Source organism: Aspergillus aculeatus, assembly GCF_001890905.1.
Source record: "Aspergillus aculeatus ATCC 16872 unplaced genomic scaffold ASPACscaffold_10, whole genome shotgun sequence".
Classification (NCBI taxonomy): Eukaryota; Fungi; Ascomycota; class Eurotiomycetes; order Eurotiales; family Aspergillaceae; genus Aspergillus; species Aspergillus aculeatus.
Genome location: NW_017962985.1, coordinates 1102521 through 1126007, shown reverse-complemented (window position 1 = coordinate 1126007; position 23487 = coordinate 1102521). Strand labels below are relative to the sequence as shown.

The window sequence follows — 23487 nt, the reverse complement described above, 5'->3', positions numbered from 1 at the left end:
AGACATTTACATCCACTTCATGCCAGTTGCTCCATAAAAGTTGTGGCTTTTTCTCTTGTTTTCTCGATCGTCTTCTTGAATAAAATATAAACGTACAGTCTCTTCCTAAATTTCTGGATAATGTACCCTACAATCCACTCATCTTAGCCATACCTTACCGATCAACCCCTCGAACTCCAACCCCCCACTACCACAGAACACCCTAAACCACGCAGTCCAAACACACTCTTTCCGCACCGAAACCTCCCAAGCCTCCCTAAAAGAAATTAACCATCTCATATCCCGAAACTCCCTCGAACTGCACCCCACCAACCCACCCATTCACCGTCCCAATCCACCGTCCATACCCCGGCTTGGCCAACGTGGCCAGATTCGCCGCGAGCTCCGCCTCCAACACGCCGCCGCGTTCCTCCTCCAGATCGACCTCGATCCGGAACCCCTGGGGCAGCGCATCGTCCCCCTGCGGCGGAAAGCTCACGTTCGCCCCCGTCGGGCGCACCTTCATCGCGCCGCACGCGGCGTGCACGATCTGGCCCTGGTACGCCACGTAGCCGCTCGCGTATTCGGTCTGGTTCGCGTCCAGCGCGCCCAGCCTGACCAGGGAGTACGGGCCTATGCGCGCGTGGCCCCAGTACCAGCTTCCTACTGCTGTGGTGAAGGGGGTATATATTAGGGAGGTCTTGAGGCGGGGCAGAGGGGATACTTGAGAGGAATTAGGGGACGTAAGGGAGACGACGCACCTTATCGTGATATCCGGTTCCGATGAAGCTCAACGGCGAGCCCTGTACCATCATGTTGACCGTCACGTCGGCATCGGGGACGGCGTTGGCCCAGCCTACTCCCGGGAGAACCTCTAGGGGCTGATTGGCGCGTTTAGGGCTGCAGGGGTAGTGTGGGAGCGCGACCTGCATTTACCGTCGAGGCTCATTAGTTTTGACGCCAGAACTGGTGGGTGATTAGTGGACGGCTGGGTTAGGGACTACTGACTGAGTGCATGGAGAACGTCCCCTCGAAGCCCAAGTGGCTTGCCTCCAGCGTGACGAGGTAATCGGACAGATCCGGGCTGCCGTCCCAGGAGACCCCCGTGCCGCGCCAGCGCCCGCTCGACCCATCGCCCATGGTAGCCACGAGGGCTGCGTCCTTGGCGAACAGGAAATATGCGAAGGTGGTCCCGTTGGCGAAGGTGCCGAAGATCTGCACGAAGTCCACGTTGGTGAAGTTCTCCGTCACGCTGAAGCCGGACCGGTTCGCCTCGAGAGAGAAGACCACGGCCAGCGAGGACACCCCGTCGCTGCGATCGCGTCAAAGTACCACCAGTCGTAGGTGGTGGCGTTCGCGGCTTGGACTTTGGGACTGTCGAAGGCGTTGTCGCACGAGGTGAAGCGGCCGTTGGCTGGGCCGGCTTGCGCGGTGGTTGGGAAGGCTTGGATGTCTGGGAAGCGCGGGCAGACCTGGGTCGACAGTGCCGGTCCTAGGATGAGAGGGAGGGTGAGCAGGTAGCCAGTGGATGAGGCCATGTTGTCAGAACTTCGCTGAGTGCTTTGAGAGACCTTTTCCTGGTTGGAGAGAGAGCTGGTGGGTGAGGACTGGTGCAGCTATTTATCTTCTGTATCGAGGTCGAGCTCTGGCTTATGGGTCTATCCTGTCGCCACACGCCAGATCTTATGATGATCTGCATCAAATTACTCTGGATCTAAAGTCATTTGGTGCCTAGTTTATGGAATTGACTGATTTTCAGTGCATAGGCCGATTCTGGCATATGTCTTCTATCGATAATCCTGCTTCACATTGAAAAATCAAGCATACACAAGCACAAAAGTAGTGACTGTATGAACTAATGCACTGCACAACTCTATCAGCGGAAGTATACGTCATGCTCTATGGGCCCTTCTTCAGCCTCATTACCATCATGGGTCGTTTTAGGATATTGTATTTATCTTAGGTATGGCTCACAGCTGCGGTACTTGCCGATAAATTTCCTTTATGAACTATGTACTGATTATGCCCTTGTGGTTGGGATTGTGCAGCTTCCGGCCTCTCAAGTACTGCATCCATGGGTAGTTCCGGGATTCCGGGCAGGAAGTAGGGTTCGGATGAGCGGCTGCCCCCGCTTGCGACTCGCAGTTTCGACGTCGCAGACCCACATCTTCATTCTTGCCACATCCGGGTCAGCAGCTATGTGCTGCATATTCGACTTGCGAGTCACGCGAGGCCTACCACCAACGTACCACCGACATCACCATCATCGAGACCGGCGAGGCGGTCGACGTGACCACGTACATCATGATGGCGCCGACCACCTACGGCCAGGGCACCGGGCCGTTCAACCGCTACTCCATCCAGCTTCCAGCCATGATGCCGACGCCATCGGTTCTGGTGCTGTAAACGTCGTGGAGCAGGGAAACACCATCTGAAGCCATGTTCACGTTCAGGGCGTTGCGGGCTTGCGTGTGAACTTGCTGCAGAAGATCTGCACAGAGGTTGAGATCCTGTCCGGACGGAGGGGAATCTACTTCTGCGAGACGGGCGAGCATACGCACCGGGAGTTCTCGGAGCGATTGGCGAAAGCAGCTCACGTGCTGGGGATGTTGCCAACGGCTGAGGTCAAGGAGATTACCTTAGCGCAGGCGGGGGAGAGATTGGCTCCGGACAGTGTCTCGCGGGCGGAGCTGTCTTTTGCTGCGAAGTATGCTGCCCTCCCTTTCGATAGCCTCCACGACCTGGTATAACATGTGCTGACTCGTGATTTCTATCGAATCTAGTGCCCGAATCAAGGCAGTGCTGGGTCGTAAACTGGGTTGGACTCCGTTGCATGGCGAGGAGTGGGAGACTACCTTGAAATCTGAAGATTGGCAAGCTTGCGAGAACAATCGCACCCAATCGCCGTATCTGTCCAAATGTCAAGCAGGTTCCAGATATCCGAATGTGGTTTTTCCCCACACGACTGGCCAAGGTATGCCCTTCGGCCCGCCTCTTGATCTCGGATTCTCTGGGATCCCCATGCGCTGCATACCCTCCGGAGATTCGTTTGCGAGGGGATTGCATTCAGAGAATAAACTTCAGTCCAATGCCGCCCAGGCACTGTGGCTATCATCCATGGGTGCAGACAACCCTCTTTGGCCCACTATCGGAATCTGACCTCGCATTTCTGATTAGATCTCACCTCTCAGAGCTCAACACTAATGAAGGAAAGGAGGAACAATGAGAATACAAAGTGACAGCGGCCTGCGGCCTTGGTGCCTGAGGTTGCAAGCTCACCGCCCACATCGGTGGCCTTAGCTAGTTCTCCCAGATAGCCTGACGTAGTCAGAATCCCACCTCTCTCGAAGGTGTCAACACAAGGGAGAAGAAAAGAGAAAGCCAGGAGATGACCTTTCTACTCTGGGATACTAACCTTCTTAAATTTCAATCGCGCTTGCCGATGAAGTGGTAAAGGCGGCATTACTCGCAGCCCGCAGCGGCCGGGTACTGATGATAGGAGCTCTCTGCCCTCCTCCACGGCATCGTTTGGTCAATATTTGTGTTTAGGGCTAGATAGAATGTTTCCGAATGTAGGATCCCGTTGGTGAGGAATGCCATCTAGACTGTCAATCTTAATGTGCAGGTATCGCATGAAAGGTGTCGGGCAGCCGGGCACCACATGCGCGGCATCAACAACTTTCCGGTCAGGACCCAGGGCTCGATCGGCAATTGCCGGAAGGAACTAGGACTAACAATGTCATCGAAAGGAAAATGTCAATGGGGGAAGGAAAAAGATTTGGTTATAATATATTGCCATATACCTTCGAACATGATGAGTGATGTCCGCCAGGAACAGATAAAATATTGTAAAAAAGGAAGCGTCCAGGGAGAGGATCGAACTCTCAACCTCACGATTAACAGTCGTACGCGCTAACCAATTGCGCCACCCAGACCACTTGTTATGTTTTTCCCTACCCTCGCAAATTATATGATCATATTGCACGATGACGCCTAGGCGCTACTACCATCTCACTATTTCCTCACTGTAGACACAGCACGCGCTCGGATATATTTTTCTGGGAGAGCCGACCGGGGAAATACAACTAGCTAGGCCACTACACCTCTCAGGAACAGAAGTTACCGGGGTGGGCGGTGCAGTTGATCGATATACTATCTCTACGTACTTTGTTGTTGATGGAGACTGCGGAATATATTTATCCTCGAAAGTCTCGCAGCCGGAGCCGAGGCGATAATGTCCCGATGTGTGATGATCTGACGATAGAGCAGCAGACTACAGTCACACTGGCGCCTTGATCCGGTGAAATTAGAGTGCCTTTCCCTCCCAGCTGCCTTTCTCATTGGCAATCTTACCACGACTAGGCACTGGTCAGTCAACACGGAGCGCACCGCAACCGGCGATAGCTCGCGAGCAATTCCTAGGCGTAAGTAGTGAACTACATATGAGTATCTCGTGTTCAATGGAGATATGGAGATATGAATGGCAGAGCCACTCAATCCAAAGACAAGACAAAAACTGATCATGACAATGTTCGAAGACCACAGCTTATGGAGGTTCCAGCAGCGTGGCACGCAATTCGGTAACGGAGGACATGTCCTGCCCTTCCCGACTCATTTAATGATCTCCAGGGGAGTCTCGCGTGGCTAGCACCATACCATCCAGTACATAACCGGAAATGGAATACTTGCAGCTTTACAATCGAAGCTTCTCAGATGCGCCGTAGGACTTCCGCCAGAGCAATACTCCTCCCATGATCACGCAATGATCCGAAAGAGTCATGACCGAAGAACTGAAAATTACTACGACATAACGCGGGCTTGGTCTTTGCAGCCTCTGCAGACAGCCTTGCAGGTGCATCGCGCGTCTCTCGCCCGAAGAATGCAGCATGCACACGGGACGATCACTGCGAGGTGCCATGCTATGCTGATCCACTGCAGTGGACCGCATGCGATATGCGAGGTTAATGCCTCCGATGCCTCGAAGCTGTTACGGATTAACGACACGCAGTACTGTACTCCGTAGCAGCGTGCGTAGCTTCAACCCCGAGAGTGACACAGCTACTCGAGTAGTTCAGCACAGCTCGACCCCTCATTGCTCCGATGAGCGATTTCCGACCGGTCACCCTGACGACGGCTAGTGAGGGGCAGTCAGCCCCAGCGGGGCAGTCGGACCCTCTGTCGCTCGATAGTCGATGCGTTAGTCGGTCGATAAATCGGGAGGACCCATTTTTGGGGCTTGACCGCTTCAAAGTGGCCACGTTGAAGTTGGATGCCGCGTTTGAGACGTCTCCCTCGAGGATTGAGGGGTGATCGTCGGGAATAGGCTGATAGGTCGACACACCGCTATCTCTGTCACAGAGGGAGGGGTAAAAAGCACTTACTGTGTACACATGTACATACAGTACGCTCCGTAGACAGCAAGACCAAGCTGTCCCGTGTTGTGGAGTGTCAGGAGTCTAAGTTCTGGACCGAAATCTGCCAAGCCACCGACCCCTTCGCATCGAGCCTTCCATGCCTTCCACACCGCTTCGCTGGCCCCATCATGGGAGGGGTAACCCTCGTCGGGAAATTGAGTGATCTGGCGTGTGACGATCCCCCTCCTCGCGAGTCAATTCGGAGAATTAGCTCGTATCTGGCATGAGGAGCACACTGTGATGTCAATAATCGCGAGTACTTGGTCGATCTTCGACTCCGATGACGGCAGGGGCAACAAATGACTTGTCACTTTGAGAATGAGCTCACCGAAGCGGGAGTGTGGCGGTGCAGCCGAGTCGGTGGCTGCAATGGCATCATTTCAGGGGGGTGTCGGAGGGGCCGAGCCGGAGCCTGTGACTGGCTGTTAATGAATACCCATGAATCCATGATACTTGTCTCGTATTGAAGGTTACCGGCTTAGTCATGCCTTGTTGATGCGAGGGCGGGCTCGGGCCCCACCGACCTCAGCCACGGATTGACCCCAAGACCCAATGAAAGCTGCCAAGGAACAACCGGAGCTTGTCTTGTCTTAGCTTGCTTTGCCAATTCCCAATGATTTCTGGCGTGGTGGACTCTCTGACCGTTCAGCCACTTTCGTTGGTCTCCAGTGGCGCCCAGAATAGCAGCTGAGCTGCTGCTGCTGAAACTGAAGGTAACTCGATCTGCGCCCCCCCATGATATCACCGCCTCATCGTTGACCCCTCCTCCTTCCTCTCCGACCTCTGAGGGGAGGCGACCCGAAGCGCCCTCAGAAAACATATATCTACCCCTCTCCCACCCCCTCTGTACCTCTTTCTCTTTCTCATCCATTAACAAACTTTCTCTACCTCTCTACCACATCTTCCACACAAACTATCATCATGGGTTGGTTCGGTAAGTTGTCTTGACAGTCTCTGCTCCCACTCAACCGTCAGGACACTAATCCCTTCCTCTTCCATTATAGACTTCGGCAGTGATCAGCAGCAGGCTCACGAGCAGCTCACCAACTTCGACGGCTCTGAGGAGCACAAGGCCAAGTTCAGCCACGAGCTCATCGCTGGTGCCGCTTCCTACGAGGCCATGAAGTCCTTCGAGGAGTACCAGGAGCGCAACGGTACGCCTTCCCAAGTCCCCGTCCATCCCACCCGTCTCACAATCCACAACAATACTGATTCATCCTTTGTTGTACAGGCAAGCCCCAGAGCCACGCTGAGGCCAAGGAGATCCTTGCCGGTCTCGCCGGTGCCTTCATCGACCGTGAGGTCGAGTCCAAGGGCTTGGACTTCGTCGACCGCGAGAAGGCCAAGTACCACGCCCGCCGCCAGCTCGAGGAGGCTTCCGCCCAGGACTACTAAACAAGTCCATCTGTTGCCAATACTTTTGTGAATTGAGATATCCAATCTGAATATATTTTGTTGAAACTTACATTGTGCTTTGCTGTAATCATGTTGGATTTTTGGTAGCGGAACATATACTGTAGACTTTGCGGGGTTGCGATGGCAGCTACGCCAGGGGAGACAGAGTTGGCGAGCTCGGAGCCTCCCCTCCTTATCGACAAAGGACTTAGCCGGTATACGCTCGCCTCGTGCACTGATCTCCCTTAGGGTAATAATTGGTCGATGGCTATCGATTACCATTAAGTCAAAGGCAGAAAAGACCGAGTGTTTCAACTCAAAACACCTGCGATCAACCGCTAGACGCCGAATCGCACGCGAAACGCCCTTCCGGCCGCATTCGCCAAAAGCGGCAAGTGCCGCTGGTGACCTATTTGTACGCAAGACACGTCTTGTGCAGCGCACTTGACGGTATCGAGATAGACATCACATGCACGCACCCACTACCTGCACGATCTTCATGTCAGAGAACAAGATCTAGCGAGAGTCGCCCATTTCAGTTTCACTGTCGAATTAGTCTAGCCCTCAGCTTGCATGCTGGGACAATGACTCACCACCGACAATTACCATTGTGAGCATGCCAACGCTCGAAGCCACGCTATTGGATTATGATTCACGCCCCAAACAACGGGGGAAGGCGTTCGGAGCGCGAAGATTGCGGGTTCCCGGAGAAAAATCTGGGTGATTAGCTGCGGTCGGACGAAATCGAAAATAAGAAATCAACCAGGAAGCGGCCAGATAATACACCGCCAGACGTGACAGATCGAAGGTGGTGATGGTAGGAAGGCAGCAAGGCTCCGGGGTGAACTGACGAAGAGGTTTCTCGACGATCCGCAGGTTTGACAACCCGAGCGCATGAGCATTCCGGTCGAAGCGAGACCAGCGATTTGTTGTCAGCTTGGCATTCTCAACGAGCAACGGGCCCTTGCGACAATCTTTGTGCCTTCTTTGATATTTTTTCAGGTCTCTCACTGAAGACATCGGTGCGGTCCAGGGGAGGCCAATTTCAAAGAGGACAAGCTTCAGCTGTGCAGCAATCCTGACTGCTATGCCTCAAGAGGTGAACAAGAGCTTTGCGTGATCAACGTGGAGTTGGAGGAAGACGATTTGAGACTTGTCTGCGCGATCAGAAGGGTTGTGAGCTGGTCTCATTGATGCTAGCCAAAAGATGACGGTACTCCGAGCGTCACCTGGGATAACTCGAACAAGCTTACATTGCAAGAACAGACCTTCCTACAATGAAGAAAGTAGCTGTGTCTACTCCGCAATCACAGGGTGCCTCTCGTCGGCGGTTGCCGATATCTGAATATTCCCCTTGGAAGCAACTGTCCGGAGGATAAACACTTAGACCTTTATGAAGTTTCGTGAAGTTACCGACTGAATTCGACCGGTTAGCCTTGTGTTTAGAGCAGAGGTGGGGTCTCGTTGATCGACAGTTGAGCGTTGGGGCCATCAACGTTGACTAATGCTGCATATAGCAATGTGTAAGAGCACAAATTTGAATCACGCCGGATTTTCTTAGTGATGAAGATCTCTGCTCCGATAGTGCGGTTTGGAAGATCGAAAGACGTGACTGGAAGCCAAAAAGGGGGGAGGGGAGATTGTTATGAGTACCAGGTAGTCAAGTCAACACAACACGTTCTCTGGGAAGTTGCATGGACTGGGCACATGACTTCATGTATTTTGCAGTGTTTGACCGCTGCCAAACCAGCAGTGATAGTGCACTAAATCCTTCTGGTCTTCCCTTCAATTCTTGCAGTATCTTGGTACGACTATTATCAATGTCATAGTAATATGAGTGAATCGAGTAACAATATCGAAGACCTACGAGTAGTGTCCCTATTCCTGACAAGGTGATAGACCAGATCGATTTGCTCGATGTCGTTGGCAGCAGTGACCCTCTTACAGTAACAATATTTACCCCGGTTTAACGCATCAAATTCATCTCCTGGGCTTGGGATTCACTCTCCTCGTGGGTCAATGTTTCTTCCTCCAGATGCATCACGTGCGAACATCCTAATTCTTGGCGCAGAAAACCGAGTCTGATACGCTGAAGACAATTCCGAGCTCCATCGTCTTTCTTCAAATTCGATAAGGTGAGCCTGGACTTGTGGAAGGCGCTAGGGATGCCTCATCTGTTTATTCGTGGTCGTGCTTGCTTCTTCTAAGCCTCTATATGCCCCTGTACACGATTGTTCCTCCACGCGTGTTTGTTATCCCTCCACACTGCTATCAGCTTGAAAGAAGATTTCTCGACGCGGGTGGGTTGTGTAATTTGCCTTCCTGACCTTCATCTATAACGCGATAGTCTGCTCAGAAACAGTCCTTAGTTTATCTATGAGGAAGAGTAAGTGGAATAGGGCTCACGTCTTGTTTGCTAGCAGATAATCGGAGCGGGCGGGAACGTGGTGACGGTAATGAAGCAGCCAGGATAGAGCTGAATCTCGAGCTGCGCGGGGGATCCGCGTCGAAACATCAGATGCGTGAAGAGGAGCCGTGGGCGAAATTGAGCATCGGTCGACAGAAAGTTCAGGAACAGATGGAGATTTGATACGACGGAAGTCAGGATGATGAAATTAGATAAGCCGATTGCGACAAATGGATGGTAGGATGGCAGCGCAGCAGGAAAAGGATGGGTTGTGGATTTTGGGAGATTTTGGAGAATCCCAAAGTGGGATTTTGGGTCAGGCGGAACCTCTTGCATGCCGGGGGGGTAGGGAGTATGTAGACTGGACTGAGGACTGAGCAATTTTGGCTTAAAGTTCCAGGGAAATTGAAACCCTTCGCTTTGAGAAATTTGCTGCATCCCTGACTGATCACTACCTAGAGTAGGATACACTTGAGTAAGATTCCTTATCAACATTCAGTGATGCTGACAGAAGGTCAGGATCTTGGAAAAAAGAGTGCAGACAACTTGTTTGCTTATGATGAAAAGTGAAAAAACCATTAGAACGACAAATGAAAAACACAAGTTCAACATGTTCAGTTCCCAGCTTTCACTTTCATGTCGTCTTAGCTACTCTCGGCTTTGCCCTCTCTCTGCTTCTTTTCTTTTCCCTCCTGCTGCAACTTGAGTATCCTCTTTTCGTATCTTCCCAGGTACTGCTAGTGCCCTTGCTTCAGGCGCTCGTCATTATATGGGCATAACATATCAATAAGTCATAACCCAAGGGGCCAGGCCAATGACCGACCTTTCGGTTCGGGATACTGACGAGTTGCATTGAAGTTCTATGAAGAGGATTCTTAGAACAATATCGTTGCAAAATGGCCTGGTTTCTGACAGTGCGCGCAGACTGGGCGGCCGTCATCAGTCTATTTAAATTTGGGCTTAGTTCCATGTCACGAGTTAGCTCCCAACTGGTACGAAGGATGCTAGACGAAAGCAGAGGCAAGAAGAAGTGACTCACCATGTTGAAGAGAGTAGCCTTCTGATTGAAGTTAGACAGAAATGAGCTAGATGGAGGAAGGAGAAAGCTTTCTGATTGACGGTGGTGGAAAAGAAGAGAAGTAAAAGCGAAGCTTGCCGGGCAGGAAAGACTTCATATTCCCGATAAAGATGGATGAGACCCTCAACTATCACTTCAAGAATATCCCACATTACATTCCAAATATTGTGACTCAGAATGTCCACGTTTCTAAATGGGCTCGAAGTTTCACTTCTCTCATACACAACATATAGTGCAGATGGTTCGATCCTGAGTTCAAGTCCCCTGCTACAGCCAACTTCACGCTGCAGGTAAATTCCTATTGGCTATAATCATTCTACTGAGGATTTGCTTGAATCATCTTTCTCACTGTTTCCAAGATCATGGAGCAAATACTTGGACATGAACGTGGGTGCCTGTTGGTTGAGGCAGCAGCCGAACAGGGAACTTGTTCAACCAGTCGCGTCGCTGGACCCTGTTCTGGCTGCCTTCTGCATTACATCCACCCTGACCTGCTGAGTAACAACCATTATGACAGATACGAGTTCTTTATCCTATTAAATCCCTCGTACTGGTTGAACTGAGTTATGAAGAGATCAACTAACAAATGCGTCCAGACCAGAAATCCAAAATCCACTACCCGTTGCCGCCCATGCAGCCATTGCAACTCCGAAGAGCCTCTTAAGAAATTGCCCCGAGCGGAACACAATTGGAAGTGGAGGGACAAATAGGCTTAGCTCACAGATCTGATGCTGGACGAGCCTCGGAGCAAGAATAACAATCGAGAAGGCTTAAAACTCAGATGAAGCTTATTGCTCATATCCTGAGCGCGGGTACTCTCTTCACAACCGCTAAAGCCATGTCCACCCCAGCGGGAGTTTCTGTCAAGGCTATAACCACGTCGTTGATCCATTACTGCGGTCGCTTCTCATAGCGAGCACGGAGGCTATCTTTGTTTTAAGTCAAACTGTGGATTCTGAGGAACACATGGTTTCGAGGACCAGCCATTGAAAGTCACCATTTGTATTGGTGAAGTGCTCCAGTCTAAAACCTTTCACATATTTATGGACATTTGTCCTGATAGCATGATCTCATTCAACATCCGGAGCTTTTCCTGATGGCGACCGGGGAATTCAGGCTCTATGCAAGAAGGTTAGTTATTTAAACCGAGCAATTAGCCTCCCATGCTGAAAGACAATTTTTTCGACCTCGATCCGGCCGGAAGAAGCCAGTGACCACTCCGAAAGAAGTAGAAAGCTTAGATCCACGTTAGTACATTCTAAGTTCCCGCCAGAAGTCGAGCATCATGACCTTTTACGCTGATTATCTTTCAGATCTTGACGAGACGCGCATTTTAAAAGTCTAACGAGACATGCGTCGCGGAGCACGACGACAGATACATTCCAGAGTGCTACGAGACACCCAATATGGAGTTGGAGTATATGGAGTATGAGTATGACAAAACCTACGATGTAGAGCACGGCGAGGCACGTAAATCAGAGTATGAGTATGACGGGAGATACCTTGCAGAGCATGACGAGAGAGCACTCACAGAGCACGAAAGCACCTGCAACCCAGAGTATGCATATGCGTATGATGATACCTCCATCGCAGAGAACGACGAGACATACGCCTCAGGACGGTCCAACAACAGATTCCTCACGGAGCACGACGCGCCACGCATGTCAGAGTATGAGTATGACGAGACATATGACTCAGACCACGAACAGACATATCCCTCCTCAGAAGACGAGGAGGTGATCCCCGCAACCTTCTCGCCGCTAAGCATCCGCGGGACTCGCAGCGACCGAATCACCTTGGTTTTGCTCCTCATGCATGGCTGGCCCGATTGGGACTTTGTGACCTACCTCGTGGAGGCCCACTGGCACCACCAGCGGGATAACAACGAAGTAATGCACCCCGGCAAATCCCTGGGTGCTATTCTTGTCTTCCGGCTCCGCGCGCAGATGCTCATCGAACTGCTCGACAACCACCGGGCCCATAAGTTTGAGTACAACGGCCAGCTGACGTGGAATTACAGGAGTCCCGAGTATCAGGATGCGCTGGTTGCTTTCTGTCGCCACATCTATCGGGACCATCGTTTGCAGTTCAACGAGCAAGATACGCAGCCTCGGTTTTATGCAACTCATCGTGGGCAACTGCAGCGAAGCAGAGAGTCGTGCGTTTAGCTGATCAATTGCGTGCTTGAAATAAAAGAAATGAGAAAGATCAAGATGGAGAAGATGAAAAGAATATATAGTAAACAACATCATATCAGAGGAAGGTCTTACAATAGCTAAAATGGTATTTCCCATCGAGTGGTTCGGCTAGCGGAGCGGGCGCAGCCTGTCCCAAATGGGAGCACATTTAGTACGCCGCGTCCCGTGCTGGTTTACATAAACTGTGGAGTAGCAAGTCGACCTGGGAGAAAGAAGAATATAGGAGATCACATCCCCGATCATGTACCCTCGATATAAGACTAACTCTACCAAATTGAACCTCTCCGATATAAGGTTAGCGTGGTACAACTGAGTCCGAGAAGTTACTAGACACGAGCGGACTTTATTAAGCTCTAATAACATATATGTATCAAGATCAAGAACTAGTAGATGATTTAGCTTGAACTTTGTCTCCCGCTCTTGGGCCTTCAGCTCCAGATACTTAAGTATATTATACTCGATGATGCGCACCCAGAGATCCTGAAACCCGTAGTCCGGGTAGAGGAACTTGTTACTCAGCCGGATTGACTTTAAAAACTCGATACTAAAAAGGTCCATATCTAAGCTAGATTAAACTTGTTAATAAAGAATGTATTCTCAGAAGACAAAAAGCCAACTGTAGAAACTAAATAAAAAAGAATATAAAGTTTATTATACTGCGGCAGACCTTCGATCCCCGACTCGGCAGTCTTACCGAAATTTTTCTCCAAAACATGCTTAAAGATTATGATTTACTTTATATTTCAGAGTGATATAGAATCGAAACGCGGATATGTTCATTACAGATAAACTTTATTAGAATAAGACGTCCGGTGGCCAGTCCCGGCGCATTAACCACAAACCACGCGAGGTCCGGCCCGTCGGCGAATACAACCGTACTTCAGTAGATTATAAAGATAGCACAGGATTCTGTCAGAACAAGATACAGCATTAGAAGAATCTCGTTAAGAATAGTAATAGAAGTAGCAGTCAGAAGATAATTAAGAAGCTTTGGAATGTGGCAGTAGAAGACGTCGTCCGCTCTGCGAAGGTCGAAGAGGTATCGCCCGCTCTATTCGTTTTAGTGAATGTACAACAGACCAAGAAACTTTGCAAAATAAATATTGTCGCGCGGATGGATCTGCCAGCTTACCGGAGCCAGACAGAAAAGTATTTGTTGGGTCTTGGGACGAGCTGCGAGAGTATCTGGGCCGGGTAGTCGAGAGCCGAAGTGTGTCCTGCAAAACGACTATGGTAGGACTGTGCCAGTGTTACATCAGGATACGTCGATTACCCTTCCTACAAGGCCGAGTAAACAACCGATGATGAAGCCCACATTGTAACATACAAAGACCACATTTATAGATCGATAGAACTCTAGACTGAACTATTGCATTGATATATACTTACTTCTGTGATTGTGCTTCGACATTCTATTTTTCTTTCATCTTCTGCATGTTTATTCCGCGGGGGGGTGGGGGTGGAGGGAATTCAGCGGATCCCGTTCAATCTGTATGGGAGCGGGTTCACGGGACTTTAGGTAGACGAGCCTGGCGACCACAGTCATGACGGGATCTGAGAGTCAGTATGCTGAAGCTGTAACACACATGAAACGTCAGATAGATTTGTCTACTGTAAGTGAATACATCTACACAAAGGAAACAAGTAGTACTAAGCACTCCCGTACAAGCACTGCCACGCCTAATTGAGTAGGCATAGACCAGTGCGAGGCGATCATTTCATCCATGAATCTATGGTCCATCCTTTCGACGACATTTAACGAAGACAACTCCACGAATCGCCATAAACAAGGCAAAGGAACTTCCTGACGACGATGCAATTACCCAGCGGCTGGTGGACCCGCAAGCTTGGATCCACCGTCTGGCTTGTTATTTCTGGCTTCTAAGCGGTACGGGAAGCTCTTTGGTACAGCATCTTGCTACATCCCAAGCTCGCTACACCCAAGTCCAAGGTGGACTTATCGTCAGGTATATATAACCCTATTGCTCGAGAGAGGCTTTCACGTCGTCACAGAGACTGGCTTCGCACAATCCTTGAGTCTTGAGCTCGGCAATTTAAGCGATGATCAATGGGTGACGATCGAGCCTGCACCCGCCTCGGCGTATCGCGGCCCCTTCACCATCACCCTCAACAAGGAGGCAATTTAGCCCAAAACCGTCGGTGGGACTTTGGTATCCCTCACTATCCGCGAAGCATTTGCGTACCGGAAACCACAGCCTGGTCGTTTTATCCTTCCCCTCCGGCTCCCTGCTCTGGATGACCGGGCGGCCCGAAGACTCCGGGGCAACCGCCCCCCTGCTCAACAACACCCACGCCTTCTGGCTGAAGTACCGACTAGCTGACGGAAACAACCCCACCCCCTATCCAAGCGCCATGCGAGGCACAATGTTTGGGTGGCCGCAAGCGCAGATTGAGATCCACGAGGCGGCTGCGACGCTCGTGAGCGGGTTGCCAGGCTAAGTAGGACGGAACTCGCGCTACGGCATGCACGTCCAGCAGCATGAGCTGCGATGTTTGTAGGATTTTGTCCATGCGTACGCGGGAAAATAGCATGCCATTGCGGATTGTGAACAGGGTCCGGTCAGCAGGAAAGATCGACTGACCCACTTGAAAAGAGAAAGAACTTCATCCTATTCTTGGTATAGCCAGGAGATGAGCCCTTGTAAAAAAGTTTTAACTGCAGATACATAGGCACTGACTTAAGTGTATCAAGCATATACGACCACAGGGTGTGGAAAAACACGGCTTCCCGTCCGCTCAGCTGTACTTAAGCTACACGCCGGGATTAGTAGTTTGGGTGGGTGACCACCAGCGCATCTCTTCTATTGTATGTCGGTGTTCATCCGTTTCCCCTCTTCTAAGAGGGCAAGGTGTTTTTGCTGTCTTATCTCTATTTCTGTTTATTTTTCTTCAGTTTGTTCAAAATGCGACTTCTCTAAACTGTACTTATTTCTCCCGCAGCCGACGTCGTCTTATAGCACAGTCTCTTTGCCAAGAATTAGCAGGTACCGAAGAATACGAGGCGGGACCAGCGGGGGGGCAGCCGCTCGCATCGAAACACTTAACTACCCATAAGGGCACTTGTGCCCCATCTGTCATCCATTCCACTCGCCTTTAAACTGATCTAGTGTCATCAACTCTCTCCATCGTAATGTACTACCCTCGGTGTCACGATCTATCTCCCTCCCGGACAATGCCTACGGTCAAATCCGAAGGAGGATCCCTCTCAGTCTCAAAGGACTGCCATTTTGGCACGTCGAAAGACATTCATTTCCCCAAAGTACGCGCTAGAACTGCCGGTTCGAACCCAGCCTGGCTCACGTGAAAAAGACGGGCAGAATTGGTTCCTGAGGGGAACCCACTGCGAAGCACTCGCTTATTTGATTGGTCTTTCTCTTCAACCAAACTTCTGGATGAAAATGATCTGCATGGATTGTTACCCATATGGAAAATAAGCAATCACTTCCTCGTGTGGAACTCGAGAGCGCTAAAAGAATCTCGAAGCTTTCGGGCTCCGTCGGCTCGGTAAGCTAACGAATCAAGACACAGCGATCATTAGAAAATAAGTCCCTCTGCGGTATACATCAGTCAAGTTGTCGACTCGCATAATCCTAAGTGACCCACAACCTATATCTGCTTTTTCGCAAACCTCATGGTCGATCATCTACTGAACATGCCCTCGTGTAAGTGGAGATGCACCCACCCATCCGCAACCCGGCTAGATCTCGATGGTAGCGATGACCCATTACAGCGGGACCTGGGCGATCTGCATCAATCTTGGCTTAGAAAATCTGAGATAGTAATCGATAGCGATCTTGGTGTATTCACCCGATCACGAAAGGGGGATTGTTGTCGGGCGGCGCTGCCAGGCTTTAAAAGACCCGGAGGATCCCAGAGAATGCGAGTCCCCGTCACTCAAGCGCAGAACTCGCAGAATAGTCACTATGAAGCTCTCGAACCTTCTTCCTCTGGCGGCAACTGCCGGTGCCTCCTGCATTCGGGGTACTTCCCTTCTCCCCCGCGCTGCCGATGGGCTGGTGGCCATCAACTCCTACAACTACACCAACTTGGGGGGGCCTTTGACCTGGTATGGTTTGAACAACGAGACCAACGCCGCCTGTTCCCAGGGCAAGCACCAATCTCCCATCGACATCGTCACCGCGGAGATTGACTATGTCCCCACTGGTAGCCTCAAGTTTAACATCCCAGCCACTACAGCAGCCAAGTTTGAGAACCTGGGATCCGGTCTTGAGGTTGTGTTGACCAACGGCACTCTCTCTGTGGGAAATTCTACCCAATATAAGCTGGCTCAGTTCCACTTCCACACCCCGAGTGAGCACCGCATCAATGAGGAGTACTTCCCCTTGGAGAGCCACTTCGTCTTCGAGGACTCCGGTATGAGTTCCCCTTTCCAAGGAACGTTGATCATCCAAACTTACACTGTACAGAGAGCAACATCGCCGTTGTCGGGTTCGTCTTCCAGCTATCCGAGACAGGTGTTTCCTTCCCCCTCTTCGACGCCGTCTTCGCCCACATCGATGACATCACCGCCCCGGGCACCTTTACCGAAACCGGCCCTCTGGACTTCACCGGGCTGACTGCGCACCTCGACAGCCACGGGATTTACCAATATGACGGCTCCCTCACCACCCCCCCTTGCAGCGAGGGAGTTGCTTGGTACCTCAGTACTGAGCCCCTTCCCCTCAACGTTCAGAGCTACAACAAGGTCAAGCAGATCCTGAAGTTCAATTCCCGTTACACGCAGAATGCTCTGGGGGCGGATAACCTACTGGAGGTGGCTGCACATGAACTTTATTAGTTGTTTCATGAGCCGGGAGCCAGTCGTAGCAGACGATGTGCTGCTTTTTATCCTATTTATTCCTTCGGGTGGTTGGAGGAGTAGAGGATCACATAATTATTTATCTACCTATAATATTGTATTCATAATGTGTATATACGCTACCAGGCAATAGAGATATGAACTCTTCAGATTATATATTCCGAGTTTCTTTGTCGGTGTATTAAGCTTTTCTAATCTTATTTTTTGAAGTATATCTTAAGTTTATCTTTTCTTATTTGATTAATAAATTCACCTGTCAAAGTACAGACTTAGACACCAGACTTAAAGGGGTTAACCTCTCTAAATACCTGTTATGAGGGTTGAAGGGTGGAAATAGGGTGATAAACAAATGTTGCTCGCGAGGCCTTAGGTGCCAATATATTCCCTTAAGGTGTTGTTGCTAATCTGCTAAGTTGCGGACTGCCGCTGCCGCTGCCTTGAGCGGGCAATTGCAGACAGCTCGCTCGGCTGTTATGTAATTGATGCCTTAAGCCTGCTATATATTATTACTTTGTGGAGTATTCGAAAAGGTCACAAGGGCTAGTGAGAGCCCTTACACATATCATATTTATAATCTATCATATTTAGTGAATTATATAAGCCTCTTTCGTTGGTAGGGTTTAAACATGAAGAACTCTACTGAATACAATACAGAGGAAAGGGAAAAAATCGGTAAATACAGATATTCAGTGAATGTGAAAAAACCCAGTAATTAAGCATCCCTAGTGGTATAACCTGTATAAATTTCTTGCTTCCTTGAGTTGTTGCGAATACTGCTTGAAGAGATACGAGCAACTGCTCCACCACAACCACAGCGGTACACGGTGTGCAGCACGCTCTTGCAGTACTAAAAGCAAACAATATATATGATAGATTTCAAGTTACACTAGAGATAGGGTAAGTTTTCTAAGCAAAGCTTCTGTCATTCAGTCCTTCGCTTGTTGAGAACAAACAATTTGTTATTATCTGCTTTCGTCATCACTTGTCTTCTTGTTTTCTGATTGTGTCCTCCCTCTTACCAGTACTTTCATTCCACGGTTGAGCAGCTAACGAATACTTCTGATTGCAGAACATTATAACTGCGTAGGTAGCTGACTGTGATGGCGCTTAGCCGGTTCAAACCTTTTCTTCTTCTTCTTCTTCTTCTTCTTCTTCTTCTTCTTCTTCTTCTTCTTTTTCCAAGCCCCAGTACCAGCCTACAGTACATCTATACTTAGAATGCAATGAGCCATTCGGAATGAGCCATCGACAATACGAGCCAAGAGCCAATCGATCTACAACTTCCCAGTCTACTGATGCTTTGCGAAGATCTAGACTAGATATCTTACCCATACATATAATAAATCTACCTCATCAATTCTGTTTCTGTTGCCAATGAATGATAAATCTCTAGGCAAGATACAGTCCACCAGAAAGATATTGTCGGGTATGCTGCTGCAGGAGCTGTTTCTAGTCTATTCGCCGAACTAGAATATTCGCGAACAACATGCTGCTTCTTGTCGAACAGCAAGTGTAGTCCTCGTCTGGCCTTGATCTATTTATGAATCAAGTAATCAAATTATTTTGAGAAAGCCCTGGTGTCCGTATGGACGGGCAATCTGAAGACCGCCATCACAGAGCCCGAATCCGTGTATCAGGCTCGTCCCCAAGGCAGGCTTATCGCTATCTGGCTCAATATGGTACCCTATTCAGGAATCCTTTTGGTGTGCTTGAGATCGGAATTTCGGTTTCAGAAGTAGTATTAGGAAAGCACTAGATGTCAGTAGCACAGCTGATATCTCAGAGCCGGGGCTGGAGACTACCTTGGATACGATCTGCAAGTTACCTAGTAATCGATGCTTGAATTTTTCCGTCATGCTCTCTGAAATAGATCCAATAAAACGTACCATTGCGATTAATGGAGATTAATGCGCCTACAGGCAACTCCAACGACCGCATCTATGAAGTCAAGCAATTCTCCTGCTGACTCGCTGCAGGTGTAGAATATTTTAGCGACATTAATTGGATAACTATCATACCTGTACTAGTAGACCAAGATAATACATACGACCACAGGGTGTGGAAAATAGGGCTTCCCGTCCGCTCAGCCGTAATCAAGCCACACGCCGGGAGGTTAGTAGTTGGGTGGGTGACCACCAGCGAATCCCTTCTGTTGTATGTTTTTTACATTTTCTTGCCAGCAACCTTATTTGGAAATAATCAGAATCCTATTGAACTTCGCCAGTATATACTTGCTGCTATCGGTTCTATTCTGGGGTGAAAGCAAGCGAGGGGAGCTTGCCTGGTATGCAAGTCGATTGAAATGCATAGCCGCTACTGTCATCTACATACAATACATACAATATACTTCCTTTGATCCGCACTATCTAAACTACTCAATTACATTATCACACTCGCAACAATTCACTTCATTGTCATTATGGCAATCGTCTGATTGGAACGCATCAACTCCATCTACCCTGAAACTAGAATTGCGCAGTGACCAACACCACCATTGAGCTACTTGCATTCCATCCCATCCCACGCACCTGGTGCCAGGAAATTCAAGCCCCGGTCGCATTGGTTATTCCGCGCCGCGAAGTACAGTTCCGGGGAACTGCCGGGGAAGGTGAGATAGCGGCGCGAGGGCGCCGGCCCGTAGAGCCCTGGATCATACCAGTCCAGGGAGGAGCGGTACTCACATATGACGAGAAGAAGATTAAGTGTGTCTAGGAGCAGAGGAGCATCTGTGGCGGCCCCGATGAGCAGGTAAGATTGCTTGCATGAGTGATGTACTGGCAGAAGAGGGGTGCGTGCAGAACCCTTCAACTTATGCAGACTGTGATGGCTGAACTTTGCCTCACGGGTAAATCGAACGGGCATGATGATCGATATCAGCCAGCTCAGCTGTGGCGTGCGTTCTCCAGCTGGGCCACAGAGAATTGTTGGCAGGAATGTGCATGCACTTCCGCCCGTCGTGGTTTTAAATCGGTCGCTTTTATACGTTGGTTGGCAACATGGGGTCATAATTACAGGCCGCCGGCAGAAATCTACAGTGACTGGGATGGACTGCAGGCTGACGCAAATGCAGAACATGACGTCTAATATTGTAATGTAGACGGCATGGTGGTTTTGTGCAGCCTACAGGCTGCATGCTAGAATTCACTCCCAAGACAAGGACAAGCGGTCGGTGAATCTCACAAGCTATAGTTATCCTACTAGAGGCTGACTCTTTGTCAATGATGCACGCAGCTCTGCGTTATGTGGTCACATATGGTGTCGCAATAATAGTCGCAAAGCTAGTTTCTGGATCTCTAGGTGGACGCGCTCAAATCTGGATTTTGTATCCCCACGTCAGTCCTAGATATGAATTGGCGTGATCATGCAGAAATACTTGTCACTTTCGACCTTCAGAGTACACTTGGAGTTTTCATGTCAGTAGCTGTGAGTTAGCCGACGAGACTCCTCTGAGTTAAGGCTAAAAAAATCCATCCTAGCTGGCCTTAGAAACCCCTTTAGTCGGCCTTTGCCTCCTCTCCTTGAACAACATGAGAAGTCTATGAGAGATTTGTGGGTATAAATGAGACCTTGTACGATTATCAGGTTACTGGGGAGGGGGTTGACATGACTATCCGTGACTAGTGTTGAGATGCATCAGCTATGTGGATCAGAAAGCCGAGGGTTTGGGCTGCGGATATATACTTTTGTCCGGCAATGCGGCTGAATGACAACTCATATCTGGATACCATACCACTAGGCTTATAATTCACACACTGCTCCACCTTAATAAGATTGTTTCGGAAAGTGTCAATAGTAGACCATCTTAGGTTGGAACCTTTTTAACAACAAATATTGATTATTTACACAGACGATCAAATATATACATACAGAATGCTTGATCAGGTATGTATTTACACTCAGAGCAAACAAAAGTTTAGCTATCACCAAGAACGGGTCGGTAGCTCAGTGGTAGAGCGCAGGATTGCAGATCCCGAGGTCACGCGTTCGATCCGCGTTCGGCCCTTCTACTTTTTGCTTTTGCGTAGTCGAACTGCTTGCTTTTTTCTTCGTCATCCGTCTTTCCAACTCATTCTGTTCGTCGACACCAAGAATGTATCCCTATTCTACCCCAGTGTGCTATATCTTGCAGCTAACTATATTTACACCCGACACGATGCATCGGGACCGAGGACCTTCAAGACATATTTTGGGTTGAATCAGCCCCAATTGAGCTTCCATTCCCCTCTCTTGTCGCCCTGCAAGCTTCATTTTTACCAAACCAGGTACGGAATAGAGGCATTCCTGCAAGTCGAATTGTTTGGACAAAGTAAGCTGCCTGCTTTGCATGTTGCACTTACTCGGCGGCGAGCACGGCCGGCATGGCGAAGCGAGAGCGGAGCGTGGGAGGAAAGTCTTAGCGAGCACCCGATCTATACAACCACAACCATACAACTCATGTCCAGTAGACAACATGATATAAAGGCTGGCTCTCTCCTGTTAATTAGAATTATACCTAAAGCCAGTTAACAGACAAGATTATCACGAACGGCGACCATCCACATCCATACAATGTCTTCCCCAGTCGACCTTCGCAACCCGGGCCGCCCAATTCATGTGGGTGTTGTGTTGCTGAACACGTACGTGACCCGTGGAACTATCTACTAATGCGTTTGATCCTAACATGTTCCTATCTACAGTATCACCGAGCAACTCGACATCGCCCCAGTAGGCTTCTTCTCCGGCCTCGATCGCAATTTCCTGAAGGACATGCCCACCGAGATGGTGGATGATGAGTCCAAGGCCCAAGGGTATGACTTTGTCTATCACTGGGTCAACGAGGATGGCAAGGCCCCCGCTAAGCTGACGACTGGTATGAATGTATTGCCCACGGTAGGAATGTCTTTATACACACCCTAAATAGCATCCAGCTGACATCCCGCTAGGACTCCTTCGCTACATGCCCGCCACTGGACATCATCTTCATCGGCGCAAGTAGAATGGGCTACAAAGCCAATGAAGCCGAGAAGGAGTTCTTGCGCAAAAGTTACAATGCTTGCACGGCCATGCTCTGCGTATGTGGGGGATTTGAGCCGGTGCTGAGTGCAGGGCTCATGGAGGGCAAGACCGCCACGGGGCCACGGTTCCTGCTCCCGATGCTGCGTGAACTCGGGCCTGGGGTCAACTGGGTCGAGAAGAGATGGGTTCAGGATGGGAAGATCTGGACTACAGGTGCGCTGCTGAGTGGGTTCGATATGGTCGCTGCCTTTGGACGAGAGACATGGGGAGATGGTCCTTTGGTTGATAACCTCATTAAAAAAGGAGGATTCCCCGAGCGCGACATTGACTATCTGGAGGGTTAATTTGATGCATCTTTGTGACTTATGCGCATCGGGACTTCATGATCAATACATGGATGGCATTGAGATGGTTGCGACTGCCACTAATCGTGTTTATAACGGCTTTATCCCCACAAGAGTTCTTACAGAATGGATCCTTTCTATATCTCTGAAAGGGATTAAGATGCAAGGGGGGATATGCGTTGTTCAGGTTGAAGTTCTTGATGATGCTTATCCGACAGGTTATAGACAAGGGTTATTGTATAAGAAGGGTTCGGCAAAACCTTCCATCCGCAGGGCGGGTTGTCGCTTGCAGTTTCCCTCCGCTTTCCGCCGCCTTATTAATACCCAGCCCACCGTAGCCATCCTAACTACAGTGAAAGGGTAGCAACCACCGTATATGAGAGATGTCAACAGAAGATGAATACAAGTTTATGTGTCCTCGACCGCGAAGCACGCGGGCTTGCGAGAATTGCAGATCACGCAAAATCAGATGCCTGCCATCCGAGAAACCGTCGAGTGCCTGCCGAAGGTAAGAGCGGACGATGTCCTCAGTATCCATCGCAGCTATCCTAACGGAGAAAGATGTATCAAATTTGGTTACGACTGTACTCTTACCTCGAGCAACAATGAACATCCATCAACAAACAACCCATCGCGGAGCGGTATTAGCGAGATCCAGAATGAGGACGTAGTCGCCTCACTTTTCCGGAACGCGCCAAAACACGATCAGTCTGCCCAGATGTGTGAGCTGCATCGCCAAACGATGCGCAAGCAGCTACTAGGCGACGATATTTCTCGTGGTGCTCAGGAGACGAGTCACAGTGCTAACACGCCGCCTCCCACTCAAACTTCGACATC

At 49.8% G+C, this 23487-nt stretch overlaps 7 protein-coding genes and 2 non-coding genes across 9 annotated transcripts; 6 read left to right on the top strand and 3 right to left on the bottom strand.

Annotated features, from left to right (window-relative positions):
- Positions 1-256: 256 nt before the first annotated feature.
- Positions 257-1517, bottom strand: ASPACDRAFT_1889376 (uncharacterized protein; the record flags this gene model as incomplete). Its single annotated transcript, XM_020198524.1, has 4 exons — positions 257-679; positions 741-905; positions 988-1231; positions 1312-1517. The coding sequence occupies 4 exons, from the start codon at positions 1515-1517 to the stop codon at positions 257-259; spliced, it is 1038 nt and encodes a 345-aa protein (XP_020055272.1).
- A 440-nt stretch (positions 1518-1957) lies between these two features.
- ASPACDRAFT_1857410 (uncharacterized protein) lies at positions 1958-3216 on the top strand. Its single transcript, XM_020197545.1, has 4 exons — positions 1958-2082; positions 2139-2376; positions 2433-2686; positions 2763-3216. The coding sequence occupies exons 1-4, from the start codon at positions 2054-2056 to the stop codon at positions 3136-3138; spliced, it is 897 nt and encodes a 298-aa protein (XP_020055271.1). The 5' UTR covers positions 1958-2053; the 3' UTR covers positions 3139-3216.
- A 624-nt stretch (positions 3217-3840) lies between these two features.
- On the bottom strand, positions 3841-3914 carry ASPACDRAFT_t191. The gene has a single exon. It is a non-coding gene; the product is annotated as a tRNA-Asn (tRNA).
- Positions 3915-6314: 2400 nt separating this feature from the next.
- ASPACDRAFT_1889375 (DUF3759 domain-containing protein) lies at positions 6315-6841 on the top strand (the record flags this gene model as incomplete). The annotated part of the gene is made up of 3 exons (XM_020198523.1): positions 6315-6327; positions 6398-6547; positions 6625-6841. 3 exons carry the CDS (start codon positions 6315-6317, stop codon positions 6786-6788), a joined length of 327 nt encoding a protein of 108 aa, XP_020055270.1. The 3' UTR covers positions 6789-6841.
- A 4838-nt stretch (positions 6842-11679) lies between these two features.
- ASPACDRAFT_61617 (uncharacterized protein) lies at positions 11680-12441 on the top strand (the record flags this gene model as incomplete). The annotated part of the gene is made up of 1 exon (XM_020203677.1): positions 11680-12441. One exon carries the CDS (start codon positions 11680-11682, stop codon positions 12439-12441), a length of 762 nt encoding a protein of 253 aa, XP_020055269.1.
- A 356-nt stretch (positions 12442-12797) lies between these two features.
- On the bottom strand, positions 12798-13788 carry ASPACDRAFT_53104 (uncharacterized protein; the record flags this gene model as incomplete). Its single annotated transcript, XM_020202694.1, has 7 exons — positions 12798-12824; positions 12856-13036; positions 13129-13187; positions 13238-13349; positions 13398-13522; positions 13615-13710; positions 13771-13788. The coding sequence occupies 7 exons, from the start codon at positions 13786-13788 to the stop codon at positions 12798-12800; spliced, it is 618 nt and encodes a 205-aa protein (XP_020055268.1).
- Positions 13789-16415: 2627 nt separating this feature from the next.
- ASPACDRAFT_44557 (carbonic anhydrase family protein) lies at positions 16416-17290 on the top strand (the record flags this gene model as incomplete). The annotated part of the gene is made up of 2 exons (XM_020201440.1): positions 16416-16866; positions 16920-17290. The coding sequence occupies 2 exons, from the start codon at positions 16416-16418 to the stop codon at positions 17288-17290; spliced, it is 822 nt and encodes a 273-aa protein (XP_020055267.1).
- Positions 17291-21242: 3952 nt separating this feature from the next.
- ASPACDRAFT_t193 lies at positions 21243-21314 on the top strand. The gene has a single exon. It is a non-coding gene; the product is annotated as a tRNA-Cys (tRNA).
- Positions 21315-21859: 545 nt separating this feature from the next.
- On the top strand, positions 21860-22650 carry ASPACDRAFT_44555 (uncharacterized protein; the record flags this gene model as incomplete). The annotated part of the gene is made up of 3 exons (XM_020201439.1): positions 21860-21927; positions 21988-22180; positions 22234-22650. The coding sequence occupies 3 exons, from the start codon at positions 21860-21862 to the stop codon at positions 22648-22650; spliced, it is 678 nt and encodes a 225-aa protein (XP_020055266.1).
- Between the last annotated feature and the right edge of the window lie 837 nt (positions 22651-23487).

Coding starts and splice junctions, on each gene's coding strand:
- ASPACDRAFT_1857410 (XM_020197545.1), top strand. CDS start 2,054: ATGGGTAGTTCCGGGATTCCGGGCAGGAA. Junction 2,377..2,432: donor TGCCGACGCCATCGGTTCTG/GTGCTGTAAACG, acceptor GTTCACGTTCAG/GGCGTTGCGGGCTTGCGTGT. Junction 2,687..2,762: donor GAGCTGTCTTTTGCTGCGAA/GTATGCTGCCCT, acceptor TATCGAATCTAG/TGCCCGAATCAAGGCAGTGC.